At 37.8% G+C, this 9,226-nt stretch overlaps 1 protein-coding gene across 1 annotated transcript; it reads right to left on the bottom strand.

Annotated features, from left to right (window-relative positions):
- Positions 1-6,017: 6,017 nt before the first annotated feature.
- IRF2BP2 (interferon regulatory factor 2 binding protein 2) lies at positions 6,018-9,220 on the bottom strand (the record flags this gene model as incomplete). The annotated part of the gene is made up of 2 exons (XM_044684365.1): positions 6,018-8,165; positions 8,824-9,220. Coding segments are annotated over 2 exons (1,107 nt in total), but the record flags the coding sequence as incomplete, so codon positions are not given.
- Between the last annotated feature and the right edge of the window lie 6 nt (positions 9,221-9,226).

The raw sequence follows: 9,226 nt of genomic DNA, 5'->3' as shown, positions 1-9,226 counted from the left end.
GTGTGTGTGTGTGTGTGTGTGTGTGTGTGTGTGTGTGTGTGTGTGTGCCAGGTAAAGTGAACTTTTTTGTGCAAATACCATTTGGACTTGGAACTATGGCCTTTCTGCCTCAGATCCACCTTAACGTCGTTTGGAAGTTCAAGACGTTTAGCAAGCCTAATACCACCTTTGGAACTTACCCTGCTGCCCCACATCTTAAACCAACTGGTTAAATGTTATGAACTACAATGGCCTTAAGTGAATGAGGCATAGGATTAGAAAGGACTATAAAAACACCTGTGGGGTGCCATGTTTAAAAGTTTTCATGAGATCTCTCTGCTATTGTTCAAAATCTATGATGGTATGGGGTGGTTAGTTGGATAGATAGTAAAGAATCATAGGAAGTAGTATAGCACTAATGAAAAGAATCACTCATTTATATAACCTCCTGTGAGTCTCAATGAGTGGGATGTTAAATCTTTCCCTTGTGTTGAGACCTTGCAAGGCCACCCAAAAGAATTGATCCCCTTTTCTCTTTAGAAGGTAAAACTCCTGGAAGGCGGGGCCTGTTTTAATATTTCCTTGTATCCTCTTGGTTTTAGTACAGTTGAGATCAAAACATGTTTCTTGCCTGAAAGAAAGGTGATAAAGAGGCTTCAGCCTGAGTTAAAAAAGCACAAGTAGCAAACTGCTTTCCGAGAGATTCAAATGCTCAGAAAAAAAACCCACAAACATTCTTAGTTTTTAATTCAGGTTAGAAAGACATTGATTTACTGCAAATCAAACAGTTCTTTCTTTCAAATATTACCTTTTCTGTTTAAAGCATGTCAAACAAGGAAAGTATTTACTGATGTTTAAGTTTGATTAGCTGAAATGGTCAGATTCAGGGGTTCTAGCCTAAGTGAAAATGATTCTAGAAAATTCCATTGTATGTATGAACCATCATTCATGACATAAATTACTCTTTCTTAGGATGAAGTGGAGAGCTGGCATTGTCTAGACCTACATGAATTCACTTTCACTAAGGGGGAAAACCACAGCTAGAAAAACTTGAGCTGTTCTACCTGTGTGAACTTAGACAAGTCACAACCTCTCTGAAATTGCTTGCTTATGTGAAAAAAAGAGGAACTTGGACAAGATGATCTCTAAAATTTCTTCTAGATTCCACATACACACACAAAGCATGATTAGTCCTTGAATAAAGCTAGTAAATGATGTGACTTGTAGTTCTTGGATCTTTTTCAACAATATAACACAGCTCATAATAAGTCAATTCCTACCCTCCCCTTCCCCCCCCCCCCAAACAAGTTCTAAACTTATTCCCATTGGCAGAAAACAGCCAAATATAACACTGTTACCTAAGAGTATATATTCTCCTTAGGATTCTGTATGGACTTCATTACATTGAGGGACTTGGAACTAAAGCCATGCAACCTCCAATGCCCCAATCAGAGGCTGAGATCATTCAGTGTTAATTCTTATTTATAAATGACTTAATTTATAGAGAACTATCTTTGGAACTGAATTTTCTCTGCACTTTAAATTCATGGTATGGTACAAAACTTATCTTTGTAAATTGGTCTATTCTGAGGGTATAAAACCATGATATCTGCTGCTTTGATTTTTAATAATGCTAGTAAAATGCTAAATGCTTATGTAATAGAATGTTTTAACCAATAAATTTTGCATTGCTTAGCATAGTGCCTGGCACATAAGTACTTAATAAATGTTTCTTGTCTTGACTTGGCTTGATTTCCTTTACTTGAACCCTCAGGCTATGCAAAGCAAATTTATAATTAAAAAAAAAAAGGAAAAATCACACATATACTATATATACATAAACATTATTTAGTGAGTATATTATGGTTTTAAATGACTTTTTTAATGGGCAACTATTTGTTTAGAGCAAATTTTGAAGTTTGGTAAGAACTCCTTGTTTGCATTTTCCTATGAAATAATCTTCTGTACTGTTGAGGAACTGCAATGGAGTAAGATTTCTTTTTACACAAATTTTACTTAACTTATACAAATAATTAAAGGTAGAGTGATAATTATTCCAAATAGATTCATGTATTACATCATACATTTTTGCTCTAAGGTCTGAGATTTTACTTTTCCACAAATACAAATATTATTTGGCACATTTTTGCATTTATAATTTTCTTTTGTAGTATTATTCCTCATTGATGAAACTTATCTCCATAATTTACACGTATATTTTCACGTATATTTTCAAATTAAAATTTCCTGTATAGGCCCATGCATATGTGAACATTTAATAAATACTTTGAAGATAACTAGGAATTCATTAAATATTAAGTGCCTATCATGTGTGTAAGGTATTATAGAAGTTTAAGGAAGCAGTACACATAGAGATTAGTCTATGCTGTAAAATGGAATTTATTTTAAGGACTTTATTGGAGAAAACAAAATGACTGATTAAAATTATTCCTTTAGTCTTAGTTTATGCTATACCAAAAATGGGTACAAATTGGTAAAAAGACCAATTGTAATAATAATGTAAACTGTACACATTGCAATAAAATTATGTACAAAATTTTTTCTGTTAATGGTGAAGTGAAAGGCAACTGAAACTCAGAGATAATCCTCAAATTCTATTCATTTTCACTTCCCAATCCTTTGAACTAGGGTTGTTTACAAACTGACGTAGATGAGTGCTATCTTCTCTTTGCCCCTTCTGAATTTATGATTAAGGTATTAATAAGTTGTACAAATGGAAAAAATGCAGATGGTCAATAGGAGCAAAACATTTGGAAATGTTTAAATTAAATCATTAATTTTCCTTGATAATTTTGAACTTATTATAGTACCACTTCTAACTGAAGTCCAAGCAATGGTATGGAAAGAGTTAATCTTAGTGTCTTCCCCACTCCCTCCTCCTCCCCCAATATTTCCAGATTCTTGGATAATGAATTGGGTAAACATGTATTCCATTCATCGGTGGTGCAGTCTGACCTTGGTCTATGACAGAGGAGAGGCGTGTCTTCTTAAACTGCTCCCTATGAACAAAAGGCAAGCAAATGAGGGTGACTCAGGACTTCTAGTGGCCTACATGCAACTGAACATTTTTCTGAATGATTCCACGCATACACTTAGGAATCAGGAAGAGAAGCATTTTACTCTTCACTAACCAAATAAAACTATCTATAAATCATATGCAAAACAACTTCGAGGAACTGGGGGCTCATAAAAGTCTAGGAATTAAAAGCACTTCCTTAGTTTCCCTTATTTTTTCCCTCTGGGGGGAGGGGGTTGGAGCAGGCTGTCATCAACACTATTTGTCATTGTTGTTTTTAGTAGAAAACCTGAAAACTATCACTTCTAGTGTACCTTTGGAAAAGATTTTTTGCACTTTTAACTAAATGTTCCTTTTGTATTTTTAAAATTTTCATTTAATAAAACAACATATTTTGGGATTTAACAAAGCTCAAAGCACACAATCTACAGAAACAAAACAACTGAGCCAGTAATAGGAGAAACCTTATCCTCTTTACTAAATAATAAATTTTGTTGTAGAGGATTCCACTATGATTTCAGTTAACAATGTCATCTCTTACAGTCTGCATTCTGCAGGCTTCTAATATGAGTGAAATATGATTAATGAAGGAACTCTAAATTACTATTCCATCCAAACTGTAAGTTTATTCATTGTAACTATTACTATATAATGTTGCCATGATTTTGATTGAAAACATATTATATGTGAACTTGCTACTTTCAAAATGGTTACACCACTTTTATTAAGTTAAAGCCATAAATCAATTATGGGAATGAAAGGCTATGCATGTTCTAGGAAATCTGTTCCTATATTATGATATGAATTAATTTTATCCTTCTTTAAAGCCTTTCTCTATAATTTCCTCATTTGTAATTTCACTGGTTTCAAAAGTGTTTTATTTGAAACTGAGACATGGCTTTGTCTTTCACTTTATTCTGAAGCTCTCCAAAATGCACTTCTCTCAGGTCTTGAGAGCCTTTAATTCTTTGCATATACTGGCATGACACACTATGGCTCTCCCACTTTTATCACAAAGCTTTCAAGAAAATATAGTTCTTTATATCTGTAGAGCTCTTTACTCCTACTCCCACTGCCAATTTCATCACTCTCATTTGCCTTCAACCTACTGCTGTGGAACAAAGGATTCTACTCTTGTTCACTGAAAAATAAACAAATGCCTAACCTAAATATTTCCTTGTTCATAACTTTTTTTTCTCAAAATTTGTTTCTTTACCTAGATGTCTTTCCCCAAAGCTCTTATTACTTTTTGTACTAGCAGTATCCTTTATGCCTGATGTCATTCTCCCAATCCTTTCTCCTACAATGCTAGTAGTAAGACAAAACAAAAACTCATATCCTTCAGTGGCACTACCACTGTATCACCATTAGTGAATGCAGACAGGAATTCTGAATTCTACTCCCAAAAAAGCACCAAGAAATGGTCAGCACTCCCAATGTCATTTTATTTAAAGCTAAATGTTTTTTTTTTAAATTAGTAATATGACAAATGACAATATGGGTGAAATTCTAATTAGAAACCATAGGCTATAATGGTGATATCAAAGATTTCACACTCATTTTTAGCATTCTCATGTCAAGAAAAAAAATCATATCCCTTTTGACCTTTTTCCTCTAAATGAAAAAAAAAAAAAAACAACCAACAACAACAAAGGTTAAAAGTGGTACAAAATGAGGCACCTTTCAAAGACTTGCTGGCCAAGGGAAGTTTTGTCATAAAAAGTTGTAAACCATCTATCTGTACATTGTCATAAAGTTTAATGGGAAGGACACATAAGAGATGGTACATGTCGAATTCAAGAAATTGCTAATGCAGAAAGAGATAGATACAACACTCCCCCTACCTCTAAATGTTGTTATTAGTAGTGAAAACATTGCTGAGCTATTAAAATCGGAAATTTGATATTGCCTAGGTATGATAGATCTGACATGTTTTATATAGCTGTGGAAGTTCCCTCTGCACTGTCATCAGGTACTAGAAGAGGTCAAGCAAGGTCCCAACAATCCCTGGGCTTTTTAAGTGCATAAATGAATGCCAGAAAATCACAAAGATATCAATACTGTCCAGCTAAAAGGCTTCCTTGAAATTCTGTACAAATGCTAGTCAGACCTTTTAGCAACGGATATTTTTGGGCAATAGTCTCCAATGCTTTTCCACTGAAACATCAGCCCAGAGAAACCTTCAGTTTTCATTTCCACAGCTGGATGAAGTCTTATCTAAACAGCAAGAGATGGTTTTTCACTTTTTGTAGTTATATCTGTATTAAGATTGCAAAACTAGATAGCTACGACACATTGGGTGAACTGACTGCCTAAGTTGTTACATCTATGAGCCAAAATTCACTTTTTAATAAAGTATCTAGATGTACATTTAAACAACAGACCAACATGGTTCCAAAGAATTCTTTGCAGCTGTGTTTATGTGCATTTAAAATTGCCTATATGTGAGTTTCTGCATTGTGTTTACATAAAAGGCTGGTCTGATTGACAGTCAAATATACTCCAGTTTTGTAAAAAGCATAAAAATTACTTAAATTGGTTAATCACTCAAGTCTGTATATATTGCCACAAAGATAATATGGATGTAATAGGGTTCTGGACAGGATTAATGTAAGTGTAGTCATTAAAAACAGTAAGGAAAAAATGCTCTACTTGGTACAGTATCTGATGTTTAAGTGTTAACTTGATCCTTGGTTCTTAAAAAATTTCATCCATTGAAAGCTGTAGAAATGTCAGAATTAAAAAAAAATAACTGAAGACAGCCAAAGCTGGTAAATTTTGTGATTTTTTTCCTTTTCAAATTAAAATAGTTGTTCAGGTATGAATGTAAACACAAAAACTGCCCAAGTAGATCCTTGAGTTCTTCAAGGGTTTTTTTTTTTTTTTTTTTTTTATGGTCAACTTTGAAGGATTTTGAAATACTGTTCCTGACAATATTAAATATAACAGCACACATTCCTCCCCCAGCCCCCTCCCCCCAGTTATCAATGTAAGACAACTATTTCTAGTAACTGATTTATTGGTTCTGGGGAATTAAAATCATTAATGATGCAAAATTTTGATCAAAAGAAATTGAATTTACAAAGAGCATCCAAAATAGTTTTTAAAATGGGGCATGTCTTAGGTAAAATTCTTCATTTCTTTCATTTTCACTATTTTATTTGATCACTTTTCAGAACAATATTATTTATTCACTTTGTGTTTCAAACACATGTAAGAAGGAAATTACAGGTTTCCTCCACCCACATTTGGGCTGTCACTGATATGCCTGGAGGCAATTCTGGCAGAACCTCAGTTGCTGCTGTCATTGTACCACACTGTATTTACCACTAACTGGAAATAGGATGTAGATGATAGCATCAATAGCAACAATACTACAGGTAATTGATGATTTCCCCCCCCATCCCAATAATTTCAAAGTTCACTACACTACAACTTCTCTTGTGACTTCTCTCAAAGTAAAAAAGAAAAAAACAAAAACAAGTTTCTAGGGCGTTGTTTGAAAAAATATATTAAGTGGCGCTGCAGAGCTAGGATCTTTTCAAAGATGGCAGTGCCATGCTGTATACACCACAATCAATTATAATTGCCTTCCATCACTGAAATTGTACATTATGTAATCAACTAAAGCATGCAGCTTTGTAACTTACAACTGATCACGTGAACAGTGGTCAAGTTTGCCTTTAAAAACACACCAACCCCCCCACACAAAAAAACCCCAAAACCCCAACAACAACAAAAAACACACACACACATCACGCAATACAATCCCAGAAATCCCTAACTCAGCAGCGCCTCTCAGACAAGTCATACTATAGCCCAAGAATTGAACTTTAAGAAGTAGAGAGAAATTAGTAGACTTTGGGTCTACTTTTTAAAAATTACTATACAAGAACAACGTTTTGATGTGAACCCCTTTGTAATTTCCTATAGTGACATCCCCACTTAATCATCTTGTCCCTTCCATTTGCTTTCCTTCTCAAACATTCTGCCTCCTTTTTGATTAAAGAAAGGGGCCAGGAATAAGGAATAACAGACAGTAAGGCGATCTTACAATGTCAGAAAATGTATTTGGCTTTTTTTTCTTTTTAAAACAAGTGCATACAAATACAGCTAGAAGCATTTCTGGTTTGCCAAGTGCTCTAAAAAAGCAGCGCAAGTCACAGCCTACATTAAACAGTAACTGTCACCAGGATAATAAAGCACAAAGATCTGCTAATAACGTTAACAAAAGAGGAAAATGCCTCTATAAGTACATACCTTTTGTCGTCAAAAAAAAAATATAGAAACACAATGTATTCAAAAAAAATCAAAATTATACAGCCATGTTTATGAAGTCTACATTTCCCTTGTCTTGGATATATATATAGAGAGATATATACACAATTCAAGCAGTTTTAGATAAGGGTGATCATTGGGTTTTTCTGAAACTGGAAAAGTCACGAGTCTCTTTCTTTTTTCACTTTCACATCTCCAGCAAGAATGGTCGCAATTTCCCCCTGCATAAAGGCCCAAGGGACATTGGAGCCCACCAGAGGGCATTTCTCCCCACTGGGACAATAGACCTCTCCACTAGCTCCCTGCTGTTTGATGCTTTGTCTGGAGCAAGGAAAGCAAAACTTGTGCGAAGGAACCGAAGGGCACTGCACGAAGTGGGTGTCCTCAAGACGCTCATGGCACAGGGTGCAACACAGTGGGGCACTGGCCGTCAGAGAGGAGTCCGGGAGGCTGGCTGGGTGTACTGGTTCCAGTCCCCCCGTGCTGGACCCCTGGTTCCCCACTTCTCTGGGGCCCAGCCTTCTTTGGTTCATAGAGGATGGAGAAGGTGGACTGTTGCTATTCCTCCTAGTAGTGGAGTGAACTTGGTTGGCATCTTTGGAGGCATGATTGCCCCCTGCATTGTCTGCTACTAAGATCAGAGCTGCCATGGGGGACTGGCCATTCTGAGCCGCTTCTGGCGGTGTGGTCCGGTTGGAATGAGGTGAGACAGTGGGTGGTGGAGGAGACACAAACGGCGTGGGAGTCATGGGGATTTTCATCCCTTCTGTTTGGGTTGTTAACCATGGCTGTGCCTCTCCATTGATCTTGGGAGGACCAACTTCACCTTCTGGTTCTGGGGAAGGCTTCCTCTTCCTTGCTGCACGGGCAACTACGAAAACAAAGAAGTAAAAGGGAAAAAAGAGGGGAAGGGATAAATATGCATTTGCAGTGATCCTTTGAGTCAGGGTTCAGATAAAGCCCACCATATAAGATTCTTAACGAATAACCAAATAGTAGTCAGAAGATGATTTTTTAAAGTGTGCAACAGGAGAACTGAAAAAGAAATGGATGTAGCCATAAAGGAAATTTACTTCTATAAATTAAACTGTTACATAAAATTACATTCCAGAATATGAAACGTGTGCTTCCTTGTCTTTTAAACTGTATCTAAGAAATGATCCTCAACACCTACTTGTACACCAGTGTTCATTGTGCATTTGGCTGAGTACATGTCTGCTGAACAGGTTAAAAGGTGACTAGGGCCTTCATAACTCCTATCCCAAGAATGTGCTAGGAAAGGAAAACCCTCTGTCAGTGTCTATCACCCCAGTCTGACTCATCTCTGTTATGCTGCTTCAGCACATGAACACGTTGCCACCTAAGCAATGGTTCCGCCTTATGCAGATCAGGAAGTTGAGTGTTTGTTGTTTCTGGGGACTGAGGCAAGGTGGCAAATGGAAAGTGCCCCCCCACCTTCATCCCACTCACTCTCTGCCCCCCACCCCCACCGAAAAATGTCCCCTGCAAAGCAACAAGCTGGGGCCTACCTGCTTTGGCCCCGTTGGCGCCGTTAGCCTCGAAGCCCAGCATCCTACTAGGAGCCAGGGCTGGCTCTTTCTTGAACTTGCTCTCGAAGGGCCCCGAGTGGCCGTGCTGGTGCAGCGCCAGTAGCGTGTCCCGCACCGTCTTGGGCTTGTTCACCCAGTCTTGTTCCCCTGGCCCCCGACCCTTGCCTCCTCCCTCCCCGCCGAGTTCTGCCGCTCCCGACACCGAGACGGCTGCCGAGGCAGCTGCCAGGCTGTCCGCGGGGCCTCGGTGGGCCGCCTGGGTCTGCTTCTCCTTGGTCGTCTCCCGTGGCTCGTGTTCAGATCCCGAGCCGCCGCCGCCTCCAGATACGGAGCCGGGCCGCTTGTGGCCGCCGAGTTCGGCGGGCTGCGCAGGGCCCAGGGC

This window comes from Gracilinanus agilis, unplaced genomic scaffold (assembly GCF_016433145.1).
Source record: "Gracilinanus agilis isolate LMUSP501 unplaced genomic scaffold, AgileGrace unplaced_scaffold49305, whole genome shotgun sequence".
In the NCBI taxonomy this organism is placed as follows: Eukaryota; Metazoa; Chordata; class Mammalia; order Didelphimorphia; family Didelphidae; genus Gracilinanus; species Gracilinanus agilis.
Note: the sequence above shows the minus strand (reverse complement) of the source record. Positions and strands in the feature narration are given on the sequence as shown.